Source organism: Meles meles, chromosome 17 (assembly GCF_922984935.1).
Source record: "Meles meles chromosome 17, mMelMel3.1 paternal haplotype, whole genome shotgun sequence".
Taxonomy (NCBI): domain Eukaryota; kingdom Metazoa; phylum Chordata; class Mammalia; order Carnivora; family Mustelidae; genus Meles; species Meles meles.
In genome coordinates this window covers 44,900,001-44,918,929 of record NC_060082.1, presented here as the reverse complement: position 1 = coordinate 44,918,929, position 18,929 = coordinate 44,900,001, and the positions used below count along the sequence as shown (strand labels likewise).

Below are 18,929 nucleotides of genomic sequence, written 5' to 3'. Positions count from 1 at the left end.
CTTTTGGGTAATGGGTAACAGTGTTATCCCAAGCGCTTCTCATTTCCTTTTATAGGAGAAAAGCAAAAAGCAAAAGCCAAACAGAGATACACATATTCTATATAAAGATGTTTACAAATTTTTTTAAAGATTTTATTTATTTATTTGACAGACAGAGACCCCAAGTAGGCAGAGAGGCAGGCAGAGAGACAGAGGAGGAAGCAGACTCCCTGCGGAACAGAGAGGCTGATATGGGGCTCGATCCCAGGACCCTGGGATCATGACCTGAGCTGAAGGCAGAGGCTTTAACCCACTGAGCCACCCATGTGCCCCATAAAGATGTTTACAGATTTTTTAAAAAGATTTTTATTTATTATTTGCTAGAGCACAATCAGGTGGAGCAGCAGGCAGAGGGAGAGGGAGAAGCAGACTCCCCACTGAGCAGGGGGCCTGATGTGGGGCTGGATCCCAGGACCCTGGGATCATAACCTGAACCAAAGACAAATGCTTAACTTACTGACCCCCACCCCTCCACCCCCAGTGCCCTGCTTATAGCTTATTTTTATGTTTTCCTACTGAAAAATCCAAAGTGCTACAGGATGCTTCACCCCTGCCTGTTTGTCAGGTCAAGAGGAATTCTCAGCTGGGGGTTTAATGCATGTTGCTTTTTTTTTTTTTTAAGTTATGATAAAGGGAGCCTGGGTGGCTCAGTGGGTTAAGCATCTGCCTTCAGCTCAGGTCATGATCTCAGGGTCCTGGGATCAAGCCCCGCAATTTGGCTCTCTGCTTGGTGGGGAGCCTGCTTCCCTCTCTCTCTCTACCTGTTTCTCTGCCTACTTGTGATCTATCAAATAAATAAATGAAATCTTTAAAAAAAAAGATTAAAAAAGTTATGGTAAAAATATATGTAACTTAACACTTACCATTTTAGACACTTGTAAGTGTAAAATTCAGGGGCATTAAGTATGCTCACAGTGTTGTGTCCCCATCCCCAGCAAAGACTCTATTACCTGTTAAATAGTAACTGGCCCTCTCCTCCCCCACCTCCCTGATAACTTCTGCTTTTTATCTCTGTGAGTTAACGTAGATTGCTTTTTCTCATTCTACACATTTTATTGTGGTTGAAAAAATACATAATGTCAAATTTGCAACATTAACCACTTTTTACATTAACCATCTTTAAGTATATAGTTCCGTAGCGTAAGGTATATTTACATTGTTGTGGTATAGATGTCCATCATTTTTTCACCTGGCAAATCTAAAATTAAACCCATTAAACATCAATTCCTGTTTCTCCCTTCACCCAACCCCTGGTAAGCACCATTTTACTTTCTGTTTCTATGAATCTGACTACTTTAGATATTTCATGTAGGTAGAATCATACAGGATATGTCTTTTTGTGACTCGCTTATTTCATTTAGCATAATGTCCTCAAGGTTCATCCATGTCATAGCATGTGACAGCACTTCCTTCCTGTTTAATGAACAATATTCTTTTGTATGTAGAGAGCACGTTTTGTTTATCTGTCTGTTGGTTGATGGCCATTTGGGTTGCTTCTCGGGTCTTGGCTGTAGTAGATAGGGCTGCTGTGAACGCAGGAGTGCAGCTCTCTTCCAAGACCCTGTTTTCAGGGATTTTGGCTATAGACCCAGAGTGGCATTGCCGGATTATACGGTAGTTCTAGTTTTAATTTTCTGAGGAATCTCCATACTGTTTTCCAGTTGCACCATTGTAGAGTCCCACGAAGAGTATGTGAGGGTTCTAGTTTCTCCATATCCTCGCTAACACTTGTTATGTTCTGTTGTGGTGGTGGTTTTTTATAGTAGCCATTCCAGTGAGTGTGAATATTTATGTGTTGCCTTTTTTTTTTTTTTTTAATAATTTATTTTCCTTGTCCTTTCTTCCCCCAGCCTGGCGTGGGAGGGCAGGATCGTGGTGGTGGGTTTTGCTGGAGGAAACATTGCTTCTGTGCCAGCCAACCTTCTGCTCTTGAAGAATATCTCAGCCATGGGGCTGTACTGGGGCCGATACAAAGAGCAGAGCTTTCCCGTCTTCTCCAGAACCCTGTCCTCGGCTCTTCAGTATTGCCAGCAAGGGCGCATCCGGCCACACATTGGAGCAGTTTTTAAGCTGGAGGAGGTGAGATGTTCTGGAAGGAGGTGATGTGGCCAAACGCCAGGACATAATCGGTGTCAAACGACTGGGTAGTTTCTTTCTGGCTTCCACGAATCCTCCTTTTATGGAATGAAAAGGTACAAAGGCAGTGCAGAATAATAGGGTCTCACAGGCCGCCAGGGGATGGGATTTCACCAGGTCTTCTGGGTTGTATGGGGGTTGCCTCAGGCCTAGGGAGCCACCTGGGAGGCTGAATTTGCCCAGGCCAGGGAGGAGCTGGATTCTGAGGGCTCTCCCTGCGTCACTTGTTTCTTAAGCAGAGGGAGGTGATGGTACTTTAGAAAATCATTTACCCGCGTTTATATGAACTGTGAACTCTGTAACACACAGTCTAAGAAGGAAGCATTTAACTTGACCTTTGATTTTAGAAAACAGACGCTTTCAAGTCCTACCAGATGATCTAAGCTGAAGTTCTGTGAACAGAACACTAAATTACGCCCCGCATCCTAGGACTGTAATTCATCCATTAGTCACTGTGGTTAATTTTGTGGGCTATTCACTCCCTTTTTTCATTCCCCCTCAGTCCCATCAATGCGGCTTAAACTTCCTCCAAAGTGTAATTGTGTGCATGCATATGCAATATAGTTGTAAATGTCAATCTGTTAGGCATTCACTGTGAAGTCCTTTTCTTTTTCTTTTTTTGGTTTAATTTGTGTTAATGTTTAAAAACCTGTTTTGGTGACTCCCATCAGCATCCATGGGGGGACATTTTGTTCATATGCAGATTACTGCCCTCAGCTGTCAAAGCCAGACTTTGTGGCCCACCAGCCTTCCATTTTGATGTTTTTCCCCACAATCCCCACATTCCCCACAATGGGGGATATTCTTCTCAAACATGGTTTACTTTCTTCCTCTTCTTTTTCATATGTCAGTCCGGAGGGTTGCGTCAGGTGGTAAAAAGAGAACCTATCTGGCCTTCAGAAAACTGGCCGGATACTTCCAACTACTTCCGGCTCTGCCTTCTCCGGTTGCAGCCCGGTGAAAGTCTCCTGTCCTTTCCGACCTGCCATCTCCATGTTTCCCTACAGGGAGGCTGCAGCCAGGATGTGGGGGAGACCTGAGCAGCCTGGGCTCTGGACCCCCTCCACAGCGGGGGTCTGAGTAGCTGCACATTTTTACCTTTGCATTCACCTTTTTCTTTTGTGAAGAGGTTTTGCAGCTTAAAAACTTAAAGACCACCAGTTTTGAGAATTTCTGAGTCCTATTCCGTCTTGTGGCTTTTATCATGTGTCTTGCGAGCTGAGATTTGCGTTACCCATGGCTCACGTACACCTTTTGATAGACGATGAGGACAATTAGGACAGGTGTGCGATGCTGGCTAGTCTGAACCACCTCTTCTCCCCATTGACCTGTCCCAGGTGCTGCTCAGGCAGGAGAGAAAGCCAGATTGGGATTATTGTTTTATTTACTTTTTAATTATTTATTTTTTTCAAGCTTTAATTTATTTATTTGTCAGAGAGAGAGAGAGAGAGAGAGCGCACAAGCAGAGGGCGTAGCAGGCTTCCCACTGAGCAGGGAGCCCGATCCCAGGACTCGATCCCAGGACTCTGGGATCATGACCTGAGCTGAAGGCAGACACTTAAGTAACTGAGCCATCCAGACATCCCTGAATTATTGCTTTAATCACTCACACTAAAGTTCTCTCTTCTCTTAAACACGAATGAACTATTAATTACTAACCTCTTGTCAGCTTCCATTTGTCCTGCTCCTTTCCAATGCAGGCTCTGCATACGGGGTTAATCTGATTCCTCCCATTCTGCTGACCTTCCTGCCATCCCTGGGCGCTCTGATGGGGCCCTTCTCCCTAACCATTTCATCTCATTCACACCCCCTCCATTTACGATTTCTTCTCTCTCTCTTTTTTTCCCATATGTCAACTATTTAAAGGACTAGGAATAGAAGTGGCAGTTCTCATGCCTTAGGTGCGTGCTGTAGGTCAAGAATGGTGCTAAGCACTTGACATGCATTTTCTCTTTTCATCTTCATAATGCTCCCTTGAGCTATGAACCGTGTTGTTGTTTTTTTTTTAAAGATTTTTATTTATTTATTTGACAGAGATCACAAGTAGGCAGAGAGGCAGGCAGAGAGAGAGGAAGGGAAGCAGGCTCCCTGCTGAGCAGAGAGCCTGATGCAGGGCTCGATCCCAGGACCCTGGGATCATGACCTGAGCCGAAGGCAGAGGCTTTAACCCACTGAGCCACCCATGCAGAAGAAGAAATCAAGACGACCTGGTATTATGTCGTAAGTGGCAGAGCTGGAATCCAGTCCAGGTTGTTCTGACACCAGAATTGAGCTCCTTACGTCTATGTTGGACTCTCCCTTCAAATAAGCCAGGAAGTTGCTTCTTAGAAACCACCTTCTCAAGTATGAAGTTTGTCCATCCATCAGAGAATTATCTATGTGAAAGAGCTGTCTTAGAGTTCAAACTGCCAGGAGTCTTGAACTTTCTCAGGCACAACCAGAATATATATATATATATAAATTTCTAAGTGAAGATGATTAAATGAATGTATATAGTTAATTTCACTCAACCCGGGTAATATTTTTCATGTAGATCTGTTAATGTATGAGAAAAAATTATTTATTGGAACCTGTCTGGACTCTGAAAATGACTGTGCATATATATACACAAATATATACATACAGTAACCACGGATACCAGTGCTTCCTAGCTTTCTTTTCTCCTGAACATATGGGCTTATAGATTTGACCTTGATAGTTGATGTTAATGACTACATACTTTGTTCCCTAACCTGTCTGATAGGCACGAGGTATGAGCTCACATAGCACTCTGTGTTTTCTTTGTCTACTTGTGATAGTTCAATGCTGGTCATTCCCATAGAACATAAACTTCATGTGGGCAGGGGCCATGCATCTCCTTGTCTCCAGCTCCCGGCAGGTACTCATGTATGTGTCAAATGACTAACTGAGAGTAGAAGGCTATCTGTTCAGACCTCCTGAGTGCAGATCCTGACCCTACCACTTAACTGGCTAGGGGCAAATTGCTCATGTCTGTATGCTTGAGTTTCCTCATCTGTAATGGGGGCAGTTATGTACTCTGCCTACTAAGGTCGTTGTGAAGATTAAATGAGATAACACATGTAAAAGCACATAGCAGACTTAGTATATTGTGTAAAGCAAAATACTGGGCCGTTATAAATATACAGAGTTGAATTTTTTCAGGTCCCGTGAACTATAACGTATTTGCGTAGACATTTCATGGGAAGGATTAGAGAGACAGTCTTTAGATTTTGAATTTTAATTAGAATTTATTATTTTCTGAAGTGTTGTATCTGTGCCCTGATGGACAGGCCGTGCATGAGCCCCCTGATCTGTCCAGGGGATGGCCTTATGCAGCGGTGCCAAGTCTGCTTTCTGTAGGGAGGGGCTCACACACGTCTCATCCAGACATAGGACTTACACCTCAAGGATCTGAACTTGATTGTCATATAAAAGTCAGGTGAGGGGGCGCCTGGGCGGCTCAGTGGTTTAAGCCGCTGCCTTCGGCTCAGGTCATGATCTCAGGGTCCTGGGATCGAGTCCCGCATCGGGCTCTCTGCTCGGCAGGGAGCCTGCTTCCCTCTCACTCTCTCCGCCTGCCTCTCTGCCTACTTGTAATCTCTCTCTGTCAAATAAATAAATAAAATCTTTAAAAAAAATATTTAAAAAAGTCAGGTGAGGTCACCACATGAATAAATTTGATAGAGAGAAATTGTTTACTTGAAGTTTCCTGGGTATATCTGTGGCATATTCTTAAAAATTAAATTACTGTCTGGGACGCCTGGGTAGCTCAGTGGGTTAAGCCTCTGCCTTTGGCTCAGGTCATGATCCCAGGGACTTGGGATCAAGCCCCGCATGGGGCTCTCTGCTAAGCAGGGAGGCTGCTCGCCCCCCACCACCCTCTTTGCCTGCTGCTCTGCCTACTTGTGATCTCTCTGTCAAATAAATAAATAAATAAATAATCTTTAAAAAAATAAATTACTGTCTAAGTTTAGAGAAAGTATTAATTTGCGTTCACTCCTCCAGACCCAGTTTATGGGCTCTCCGTATCTGCCAGTGACATACGCCCCAGGCCCTGGCCCCTTGTCACCTTGTCTAGTGATGGCTCGCACCACTGATCCCTGCCATCATACAGTCAGACCCTGTCCTTAGGGCCCATCTCCTAACACTTGTGTTGCGTGCTCTCCCTGGCAGGAGGGCTGATTCTCGGCAGGGCCTCCGCTGTGCTCTTCATGGTGGGAGCTGCTGCGGCCCTGGTGAACAGTTCTGAGCCCACAGACCTGTTGAAGCGTTGGCTTCCCCAGAAATTGGATGCAGGGGTCTGGGTAATGCAACCAGGAAGTTGGTGGGGAGTTTACCCCAAGGAGGAAGGATTTGACAAATGCAAGACAAGACAAATTGCTGTCTTTGCTCCTCCCCATGGAGTATGTTGACAAGCAGCGGGGTCTATATGGCCTCTCTGTAGAGCTGTGATCAGTTCTGGATCAGTAACACACACCTCCTTCCTTGATTCTCTTCACCTTTGCCCTCACCCTTGCCTCCCTGGGATTGCAGTGAAGCCTTAGGGCGTACTTTTTTTTCCCCCCCAAGGATTTATTTGTTTGAGAAAGGGAGAGAGAGAATCCCAAGGAGACTCCCTGCTGAGCACAGAGCCTGACCTGGGGCTTGATCCCACAACCCTGACATCGTGGCTTGGGCTGAAATTAAGAGTCAGATGCTTAACCTACTGAGCCACCCAGGTGCCTCTAGGGTGTCTACTTTGACTAGACTTTATTTTCTAAGGAACCCAGGCTGACACTTAGTTTTGAAGATTTATTTATATTTGGGTTTTATAATACATGACTTGCCCCCTTTTTTTTTTTTTAAATAAAAGTTAGGTTTATTGGGGCTCCTGGGTGGCTCAGTGGGTTAAGCCTCTGCCTTTGGCTCAGTTCATGATCTCAGGATCTTGGGATCGAGCCGCGCATCAGGCTCTCTGCTGAGCAGAGAGCCTGCATCCCCCTCTCTCTGCCTCCTCTCTGCCTGCTTGTGATCTCTCTCTCAAATAAATAAATAAAATGTTTAAAAAAAAAAGTTAGGTTTATTGAGCTGTCATCTACATTTAGTAAAATTCACTCCAAGCTTTGACAAACACATAAAATCATGTAACCACCCCACAGCAATCAAGATATAGAATGTTTCCATCACTCTGAAAGGGGCCCTTTTCCCCTTGTCACCAATCCCCATTTCCTAGCCCACAGCCCCTGGCAACTACTGGTCTGTTTTCTCTCCTCAAAGTCTCACCTTTTCCAGACTGTCATATAAATGGGCTCATACATGAGGTTGTCTTTGCGGTCTAGTTTCTTTCAAACCTTGTGTAATACTTCCGAGGCTTACCCATGTTCCCCCCCGCTCCAAGATTTTATTTATTAGAGGGGCTCCTGGATGGCTCAGTCTTTAAGCGTCTGCCTTCAGCTCAGGTCATGATCCCAGGGTCCTGGGATTGAGCCCCCATCGGGCTCCCTGCTTGGTGGGAATTCTGCTTCTCCCTCTCCTCCCCCTGCTTTTGTTCCCTCTCTCATTCCCTTCTCTCTCTTGTCTTTCTTTCTCTGTCAAATAAATAAAATCTTAAAAATATTTTTTATTTATTAGAGAGAGAGAGAGAAAGAGAGCAAGCATGAGGGGAGGAGAAGGAGAGGGAGAAACAGACTCGCTGAGCAGGGAGCCCCACATGGGGCTTGATCTGAGGACTGCAGGATCATGACCTGAGCTGAAGGCAGACACCTCACCAACCGAGCACCCAGGCACCCCACCCATGGTTTTGCACATGTCAGTAATTTGTTCTTTTTTTTTTTTTTTTTTAACTGCTGAAGAGTGTTTCATTGTGTGGGTGTTCCACAACTTGTTTTTTTCATTTATCAATTAATAGTTTGATTATTTTTAGTTTTTGGTGATTACATACAAACCTTCTATAAACATTCACATTCAAATGTTCTACAGACTTTTTTTTTTTAATTTTAGGACTGGGATTTCTGCATCATGTGCTAAGCATATGTTTAACTTCTAATAAATTTGCGTAGACATATAGTTGGCTTTATTTACAGAGCAGGTTTATTCCCCCCAGTCTCCAATGGCCCCTAGTTAACATCATTAGATAAGAACGTCAGTTTAAAGGAAATCTATGCAGAATCATACAAATGCCAGTTATCGATGCTTCTCAGGAAGAGGCACCCTTGACTGTCGGCTGCTCTCTCTCCTTGCCTTGTTACAAGTATTTCCGATGCCATATGTCTAACCACCCAGGTTTTGAAGACAAGGCCATTCCTACCAAAGCCCACATGTAGCATTTGGGTTTTCTTTCTTTTTTTTTTTTTTTTAAAGATTTTATTTATTTATTTGGCAGATAGAGATCACAAGTAGGGAGCGAGGCAGGCAGAGAGAGGAGGAAGCAGGCTCCCTGCCAAGCAGAGAGCCCGATGCGGGGCTCGATCCCAGGACTCTGGGATCATGACCTGAGCGAAAGGCAGAGGCTTTAACCAACTGAGCCACCCAGGCGCCCCTTGGGTTTTCTTTTTTTTTTTAAAGATTTTATTTATTTATTTGCCAGAGAGAGATCACAAGCAGACAGAGAGGCAGGCAGAGAGAGAGAGAGAGGGAAGCAGGCTCGCTGCCGAGCAGAGAGCCCGATGCGGGACTCGATCCCAGGACCCTGAGATCATGACCTGAGCCGAAGGCAGCGGCTTAACCCACTGAGCCACCCAGGCGCCCCCCCCTTGGGTTTTCTATTTCTTGGCGTATTCTGGGTGAGACACCGGTGCTCCAGCATGCATTATCTTTTGTATGCTGGAGATTTGGTTTGTACTGATTTGCTACTATTTAACGTTTTGCTACATTTAACGTTTAATGAACTACCAAGTGAGTTTCAGGGTGGTGGTTTTATTTTTCATCCCCACCAACAGTATTGTTGGGCCCCTGCCAGAATTTCATACTGTCAGGTCGTTTTCCTTCATTTTTAGCCCTTCCAATAGGTATCTGGTGGTATGGGATTGTGGGTTTAATTTGCATTTCTCTCTTGAATAATGATCTCGAGTATCTTTTCATATGCTTATTTGTCAGCTGTGTCTCTTTTTTGGTAAAATGCATTGACTGACTTCTCAAAGAAGATTTATATCAACTTGTAATCAGAGCAATGACATGATAAATATAATCAACTGGGACTGTGTATCACTAACTAAACATTTTTCCCTTTAAAAACAAGCCCACCGAGTCCCGGGTATATTCATTCATTCATGAGTTCATTTTTTCATCAGCTTTCATGGGGTACATTCTGTATGCCAGTCAGTAAAAACTAAGACTTAAGGAATTTGTTTTGTCGGGAAGCTCTCAGGACAGGGTTATGATAGGGGGAAGGGATGGTTTCTAAGGAGGCATGAGTCAGCATCATGTATTTCGGGAGCTATAGCTTACTCTGATTGTTCCTGCTTGATAAACTAATTAAAAATTCCAGCAGCGGAACCCAAAACAAAAGCAATATCCTCACCCTGCCCCCAGATTCCGGGTTGCATATCCCCAGAGACAAATTTAATTATGGCTTCACCCGCAGTGGGGAGGGTTCTGGGAACAGCCTGTGGGTCTGTCTGGGGATGGGTATGGAGCAGTCTCCCTCTCCGGGGAGAATGCAGGAGGAGAATGTCCCCAGGCATCAGAATTAGCTGTCAAAAACTCTGGTCTCAGGCCCTGCACTTCCCTTCTTAGTTTCTCACTCAGAGCCTTATCACATTTACTAAGCATCCAGTTCTCCCCCCACCCCAAAGATTTCATCCATTCATTTGACAGAGACCAGAGAGAGAGAGAGAGGGGGGGGGGGGCGGAAAAGCAGGCCCCCTGTCGAGCAGAGAGCCTGATGCCCCGCTGGATCCCAGTACTCTGGGATCACGACCTGAGCCAAAGGCAGAGGCTTTAACCCACTGAGCCACCCAGGCAAAAAAACTTATGTTTTCTTTCAGAGAAGAAATGTTATCTTTCAGAGAAGTGAGGTAAATGTGTGCTGCATTTTTATAAATATTTATATGCAAAATGATTAAAAAGAAGCTTTAGCATTTAAAGGGACAACTTTCTTTTTATGTCAAGATTTACTTGTTAGGAGATTCCTTATTTCTCTAGGATGCCAGGTAAAAGAAGTATCATTCTCTCGAATCATGCTTGCTTTCCCGAGTATTTTCTGTCGTTGGGCTGTGACAGATCTCTGGAAACAAGGGACTTCTAGCTGACAGGAAGACATGCAGCTGTGAGTCACCTGAGCTGTGCCTCCGAGGGAGGGGAGTGATGGTGCATATTTCAAAATGCATGTCTTAGACCTCTTCCCCCTCCTTTGAGTAGGTCTAAATTTGCATGGACTGGAAAGGTCTCTGTAAGGCACAAAGACCTGCAAGGCAGATGTTTTTGAAAACAGGGATTTTGTGCTGCAGAGAATTGATTTGTTTGACTGATTGATGGGTTTCTCTGCCTATTTTTATTTAATTACTTTTTTCTACACTTTTGGGGAAGGATTTCAAGGGGGAAGGGCTGGTTATTCATATTTCTTATTTCAGCGCACATTTGCATTGTTGGACCATCTTTTGTTTCTTCGTCAGTGTATTTCTGGATGTCTGTATTTTCTTACTCCCTTTATCCTCGCTGCCCACTACCGCCCTCCCCTCTTTCTCCTCTGCTCAGACACTCTCTGTAGTGTGTTTGGTACATGTCCTTGGATTTATATGTCCTTGTAAAACATATCATTTTTTGTATGCTCATTTATTTTCAAGTTACACAAATAACAGCAGAGGCTTGTGCTGTAGACCTTATTCTATTTCTTCATTTCTCACTCAGTGCTGTCTTTTGAGACCCACCTCTGTTGCTGGTGCTGTTTCCAGTTCATGGCTTCCCACTGCTGCCAAGGGGGCCGTGGTGTGCCCCTGCCGTGGTTTACACCTCTGCTTCCCAGTGACACACGCTGGGGTTGACCTGATTCCCTGCCACTGTAATCGGCACTAGCGTCCACAGTCTCACAGTTGGGGCTTGTGCAAAGTTGCTTTGGGAGTATTTTCCCGGGAGTAAGGTTGTTGGGTCACAGGATGTATGCGCCCTTAATTTGACAGCAAAGTGCTCTCCAGGATGACTTGATCATTTTATGCCCCCTGCCAGCAGTGCCAGGGTACGTGCCAATTCTCTTCCTGCCACCCTGTTGCTACATAGCATTGTCCTACTTTCTGATTTTTGCCAAACCAATAGGCATTAAGTGGCATGTTATTATTTTAATTTGCATTTTCCTGATTTCTAATCAATGTAAGCATCTCGTTATAGATTTGGTAAACCTTCGAGTTTAGCAATTTAAACCCTTCATGCAGTTTTCTACAGGGCTTCCTGCCTCTTAGTAATTTGCAAAAGTTCCTTGTGTAATCTGTCGTTTGCAGATCTTAATGTGTGTATGGATCACCTGGGGATCTTGTTAAGATGCAGATTATGATTCATTGAAGGTGGAAGGGGACTCAAGATTGTGCATTCTTTTTTTTTTTTTCTAAAGATTTTATTTATTTATTTGACAAACAGAGATCACAAGTAGGCAGAGAGGGAGACAGAGAGAGAGGAGGAAGCAGGCTCCCCACTGAGCAGAGAGCCTGATGCGGGGCTCGATCCCAGGAACCTGGGATCATGACCTGAGCTGAAGGCAGAGGCTTAACCCACTGAGCCACCCAGGTGCCCCAAAATTGTGGATTTCTAATAAGCTCCCAGATAATGCAGAAGCCTATGGTCCTTGAACCACCCCGTGAGTAGCAAGGTTCTGGACGTTAGTTTGAGACTTTTGAAAAGTCTGTCCTTCCGAATTTGTCATTTCTTTATCACCCTTGTCTCGATTTAATGTAATCAAACACATTGATATTTTGCCTTGTGGGTTAGTGCTGTTTGGGACATGTTTAAAAAGTTCTTTGTCATATCTGGGCCACAGTGATCTTCTCTATTTTTCTCAATTAACTTTTTTCTATTTTTAAAGATTTATTTATTTGAAAGAGAGAGAGAGAGAGCGCTCATGAGCAGGAAGAGGGGCAGAGGGAGAGAGAGAGAGAAAATCTCAAGCAGACTCTCAACTGAGCATGGACCCCGATGCGGGGCTTGATCCCAGGACCCTGTTCATGACCTGAGCTGAAATCAAGAGTTGGCTGCTTAACCGAATGAGCCACCCAGGTGCTCCTCTCCACTAACATTATACTTTTATTTTACACTTAAGGATTTAATCCATCTTAAATTACCTCCGTATTAGATATAAATTAGGTAACCAATTTTTATTTTTCCTCTTGTAGTAAGCTAGTTATCCTGGACCAAATAGTTCATTGTTTCTCTGTTGATTTGTGGTGCTACCTTCAAGTTCCCAGATACACTCTGCTTTCTCTTCTATTTCTTTGGTTCGGATTTCTGTTCCTATAATAATATCATACTGTCTTTATCTTGTCAGCTTTGAAGGATGTTTTACTATCTTCCACCTTAGTTTTTAAAATCTGATTTAGCTTTTTGTGATCTTTATCCTTTTAGGTCAATTTTGTGGTTTTTAAAAGAAATTTTATTTATTTGAGAGAAAGAGAGCAAGAGAGAGAGAGAGCACACAAGCAGGGGATGGGGAGGGGAGAGGAAGAAGCAGGCTCCCTGCCAAGCAGGGAGCCCGATGTGGGGCTCCATCCCAGGACCCTGGGATCATGACCTGAGCCGAAGGCAGACGCTTAACTGAGCCACCCAGGTGCCCTGCATTAGCTTTTTAGATTAATTTGGGGGAGGTATTGATATTTTTATAATGCTAAGTTGTCTTATTTCATAAACAGGGCTATATTACCATTTATTCAGATCCTTCATGTTTTTAAGTAGATTTTAAGGTTTTTCTCCATAAAGTCTTGTGGCTCATTCTTAGTTATGTTAATTATAGTACTTTACTGTTTCTGTTGCCTTTGAGAAGACAATTTTATTTTTATTTTATTTCTGTTATATTTCCTAGTTGGTTATTTTGATACAGAGAGATATCAGTAATTTTTTTTTTCTTTTTTTCAAAGATTCTATTTATTTATTTGACGGTGAGAGAGACCACAAGCAGGCAGAGAGGCAGGCAGAGAGAGAGGAGGAAGCAGGCTCCCTGTGGAGCAGAGAGCCCGACGCGGGGCTCGATCCCAGGACCCTGAGATCACGACCTGAGCCGAAGGCAGCGGCTCAATCCACTGAGCCACCCAGGCGCCCCGAGATATCAGTAATTTTTGTTAGCCGATCTCATCCCTTACAATCTTGCTGATCTCTCTTATTTGCTTGTCCATTGCTTTGGTTGGTTTTTCTATGTAGATTATTATATGTAAATAATGACACTTATATTTTCCTCCATTCTTCGCATTTTTCAATTTTAATTTTTTGCATTTATTATTTTTTAAATATCAGGAGACTGTGCTTTTTCAGCACTTTTAGCATTTTTTTGGAAAAATTCAACAGAAAATGTAGAGCATTCTCATATATTCCTTCTCCCACCATCCAGTTTCCCTAGTTAACATCTTTTATTTTTAAGATTTTATTTATTTATTTATTTGAGAGAGGGAGAGAGAGGCAGAGAGAGAGCGCAGAGGGAGAGTGAGAGGGAGTTCAGAGGCTCCATGCTGAGCAGGGAGCCTGATGCGGGGCTCCATCCCAGGATCCTGAGATCATGACCTGAGCCAAAGGCAGATGCTTAACCAACTGAGCCACCAAGGCGCCCCTCCACTGCTGTTGACATCTTGCATTTGTGGTACATTTGCTACAATTGATAAACCAATATTGATACATTATTATTAACTGAAGTCCATCATTTACATCAGAGCTCAGTCTTTGTGCTGTACAGTTCTGTAGGTTTTGCCAAAACAAATGTGTAATGCCATGTGTCCATCATTACAGTATCACAGAATAGCTTTACTGCTCTAAAGAATCCCCAGGGCTCCACATATTCACCCCTGCCCCTCACGCAACCCGTGACAGCCACTGATCTTCCTACTGTCTCTAGAGTTGTGGCTTTTCCAGAATGTCATATAGTTGGAATCATATAGTATGCATCCTTTTCCGACTGTCTTTTTTACTTAACGCTGCACTTAAGATTGTCCCATGTTTTTTCATGGCTTGACCGCTCATTTCTTCTTATCACAGAATAATATTCCATTGCTCGGATGTACCACAGTTTGTTTACTCATTCACGTACTGAAGGACATCTTGGTTGCTTCCGAGCATTGACCATTGTGAATAAAGGTGCTATAAACATTTGTGTGGACCTAAGTTTTCAGTTTATTTCCTAGGAACGTGATTGCTGAATCACATGGTAAGAATATGTTTAGCCTTGTGGGAAACTACCAAATTGTCCTCCAAAGTGGTTGTATCATTTTGTACTCCCATCAGCAATGAATCAAAAGTTCCTGTTGTTCTAGATCCTTGCCAGCATCTGCTGTTGTCAGTGTTCTGGATTTTAGCTGTTCTGATAGGTGTGTGGGGGTATCTCGTTTTTGAGTGCATTGTTCTAATGACAGACGATATTGAACATCTTTTCATGTGCTTTTTGGCCATCTGTCTGTCTTTATGGATGAGGTGTCTGTTCAGATTTTTTGCTGCTTTTTAATTGGGTTGTTTGTTTTCTTATTATTGAGTTTTTCAAAAATCAAGATTTTATTTTTAAGTCATCTCCACACCCAAGGTGGGGCTTGAACTTAGGACAAACCCAAGATCAAGAGTTGCACACTCCACCGACTGAGTCAGCGAGGCACCCCATCTTATTGTTAAGTTTTGTTTTGTTTTGTTTTAAGATTTTGTTTATTTATTTGACACAGAGAGAGCACAAGTAGGCAGAGCAACAGAAAGAGAGAGAGAGAGAGAGAAGCAGGCTCCCCCTGAGCAGGGAGCCTGATGTGGGACTCAATCCCAGGACCCTGGGATCATGACCTGAGCTGAAGGCAGATGCTTAACTGACTGAGTCACCCAGGCGTCCTTTATTGTTGAGTTTTAAGAATTCTTTGTATATTTTAGATACAAGTTCTTTATGAGGCATGCATTTTACGAAGATTTTTCTCCCAGACTGTGGCTTGTCTTCTCATTCTCCTGAGGGATTTTTACAGAGCAGAAGTTTGTAATTTTATGATGTCCAACTTACCAGTTTTTTTCTTTTATGGATCATGCTTTGGTTCTCACTGCTAGATCCAAGGTGATGTGGATTTTTTTTTCCTGTCTTCTTCTTAAACTTTTACAGTTTTGCCTTTTACATATAGGTGTAAGATTCCTCTTGAGTTGATTTTTGTGAAAGATGTAGGGAGAGCGTCTTGATTCATTTCTTGTGCGTACGGATGTTCAGTAAGTTCTAGCACCATTTCTTGGAAAGGCTATCCTTTCTCCACTGAATCCCCTTTGCTCTTTTGTTTAGGATCAGTTGCCTGTGTTTGGTTGGGTCTGTTTGGGGCTCTAATCTGTTGTATTGATCTGCTTACCTGTTCGTTCACCAGTATCACCCTGTCTTGATTACTGTGGCTGCTTCTTTCTTTATGGTTTATAACCTTGTACTTCTAGAAAAATAGGATTTGAGATAGATTGCAATTTTGGTTACACTGGAAACAGGACAATTTTAATAAAAAGACAAAAATTGCATAATATTAATTATCGATTCTTCTGGCAGGGGCTGTATTCTTTCAAAAACTAGAACACACAGAAGTATTACCAGAGTATGGACAGCACTGAGGACTTTTAAGTTTTGTTTTTTTTTTTTTTTAAGATTTTATTTATTTATTTGAGAGAGAGAGCATGAGAGGGGAGAAAGGCAGAGTGAGAAGCAGACTCTCCAAGGAGCAGGGAGCCCGATGTGGGACTCGATCCCAGGACTCCGGGATCATGACCTGAGCTGAAGGCAGTCGCTTAACCAACTGAGCCACCCAGGCGCCCCGCACTGAGGACTTTTAACCTGGTATCATTTATCTGACAACATTGAAAACCGTATTTGAGACAGAAAAATTCCAAGGTTGGGTTATTCTTAAATACTATTTTTTTCCCCTTGAGTTTGTGGTGATTAATTATTTAGTTAGTATTGCATAGTCAGCTATATATAGTTCATTGGAGACAGTCTTAATATTTGAGCTATTTTAAGACTCAAACTACTGGCCACTATTTGTTGAAATATGCAAGTGTGACCACATTTTTTTTTTTTTTTAATTTTTTAGGTCAATGATGCCTTCCTTCGTGTGATACAGCGCAAATCCACGGGCAAGGTGCTTATCTCCTTTAAATAAATCCTCACCTCAGCAGCCAACTCAGCGCGTCCAAATCCAAACTCATCATCTCTCCAAAAAACCTCATTTCCTTCCTGTGCTTCTAAAGGTGTTACCACTTTCCTTGTTAATCTGCATTCAAAATCTTTGAGGGTCGCCTTTGATTCTGTTTTCTTATTCCTCTTAATTAGTGTGACATATGCTTTATTGCCCTAACTTGGATGTCTTTGGGAGTGAAAGGATGCTATTAGTAGTTAAACCAGGAAGGCAGATGCGGGAAGGCAAAGTGGGATGTATGGTCATCCTGTTCAGAAAGCATCAGTGGCCAGATTCTGTTGTCCCCATCTCTAAGATAGCTCTGACCTCCGTATCCTCTTTCCATTCTGCCTAATTATGTCTCATCTGCTAATTTCAGTAACTTCCTCACTGGCTTTCCCACCTTTAAACTACCCCCACGCCTCCATCCTTGTGATACTGTGTTCCCACGGTGACCTTTCCAAAGTACAGCTATGTCTTTGTTTTTACTCAAAACCTGCAGTGGCTTCCCATTGTCTACCTGGTGGAGTTCAGCTAGCATTCTTTCATGTCCTTGATTTTGCCCTGCTCTGCTTTATGTTACGTCCCTCTGGCCCCTCCATCTGCACTTACATTTCCTGACAAGCCTCCTTTGCTCTGCTCCAACAGTTTCCTCTACTCCCTTATCTCCGTCAAACATAAGCCCTCCTGACCTCCAGGACTGACCTCTTGCCACGAACGAGGCTGTCACCTCGGGAGGGTGGTCATTTCTTCTTTTCCACCTTCCTGTAGCTTTTCCCCCAGGATTTGTCACAGTCTGCCTTGCACCCAAGGGAACAGCTGGTCTAGTAGAATGAACACAGCATTCTGCATCTAAGATGTGGGTTTGAATCCCAGTCTCGCCACTTCGGAGGTGGTTACTGAAGGTTCGCAAGACTTCCTTTTCTCCCTGTAAGGTAGATGTTACAATATCTACCCCATAATGTTGCCATGAGCAATACGTGCAGTGATTGGGCAAAGTACCTGGTGCGTGGTGAGCGACTAGCGGATGCTAAGTCCTTTACTTCTTTCTTTCCTCCTTTCCCAGTGCTCCTCGAGAGCAGCTACCATGTCTGAATCACCTTTGTGCTCTCACGATTCCTAGCACCGTGAGTCACCCTTATTAAATACTCAATAAATGGACTTGATTTTGAATTATCTGCAAGTCTAAATTGTGGGAATAAGTAAGAGTACCTCACCTTGGTAACCCCCCAAATGTCCATCAGTAGGTAAGTGGGTGCGCAGAATAGGGTAGCACCCAGACCGTGGACTGTTATCCGGTCTGGAAAAGAAAGGATGTTCTGACACACGCTGCGACAGAGATGAACCTTGAAGACACTATGTTAAGGGACATAAGCCAGTCACAAAAGGACAGAGATGGTATGACTCCACTCACAGGGGATACTGAGACGATTCATAGAGATAGAAAGTAGAATGGTGGCTGCCAGGGACGGGGGGAGGACACAATGGGGAGTTATTGTTTAGTGAGAACAGAGGTTCAGTTTGGGAAGATGAAAAAAATTTTTGAGATGGATGGTAGTGACGGTTGCATGGGTACAGATATGCTTAATGTCACTGAGCTGTCCATTTAAAAATGGTTAAAATCGTTTTTTAAAAAATTTTTATTTATTTATTTGACAGAGAAAGATCACAGTCAGAGAGACAGGCAGAGAGAGTGGGGGAAGCAGGCTCCCTGCTGAGCAGAGAGCCCGATGCGGGGCTCAATCCCAGGACCCTGGGATCATGACTTGAGTTGAAGGCAGAAGCTCAACCCACTGAGCCACCCAGGTGCCCCCAAATTGTCATTTAAAAGAAGAGATTTTATTTATTTGAGAGATTGAGTATAAGCTGGGGAGAAGAGCAAGGAAGAAGAAGTGGACCCCCGCTGAGCAGGGAGCCCAACCCAGGGCTGGAGCCCAACCCAGGGCTCGATCCCAGGACCCTGAGATCATGACCCGAGCCAAAGGCAGACGCTCAATTGACTGAGCCACCCAGGTGCTCCTAAAATGGTCATTTTCTATGTTACGTATACTTTATCACAATAAAAAAATATTTAAAAAAACACGACGTATTACCCTCACATCTAAGTGAATCCATTCAGGGAAGAGAACAGAGAGTGTGAGTAGAGTGCCCTGCTCAGGCTGAAGTAAGCTCCAGTCTCTGCCCACAGTCTCTGGTCTGTGTGGTGAAGTCCTCTACATTTCTTGGTGCTAAACTCTCTTCTCTCCTCCTCCTGCTCCAGGAGTGATAATTCCCCCAAAGGAGAGTGGTGGGGTGGTGCGGATACGGACAGCTGACACCACAGGGCTGGGTGCACTGTTTTATTCTCCATGAGGTCTTCTTCCAGTGAATGTGGGAAGACGCTTTGTTTGCTGATAAGCACCTCAGGCCATGTAGAAACAACTCTTCTCAGGATCTCCTCACCAAAAAAGCTTTTGGAGAAAAACTGAATTGTAAAATAAGAAGTGA

At 43.6% G+C, this 18,929-nt stretch overlaps 1 protein-coding gene across 1 annotated transcript in view; it reads left to right on the top strand.

Annotated features, from left to right (window-relative positions):
* Positions 1 to 17,615, top strand: part of LOC123928326 (quinone oxidoreductase-like protein 2) — a 29,524-nt gene extending 11,909 nt beyond the window's left edge. The window contains exons 9-10 of the mRNA XM_045983447.1: positions 1,890 to 2,118; positions 16,359 to 17,615. Of these exons, the coding sequence (XP_045839403.1) occupies positions 1,890 to 2,118; positions 16,359 to 16,427 (298 nt within the window). The 3' untranslated portion in view covers positions 16,428 to 17,615. The remainder of the gene's footprint in view (positions 1 to 1,889; positions 2,119 to 16,358) is intronic.
* Positions 17,616 to 18,929: the final 1,314 nt, after the last annotated feature.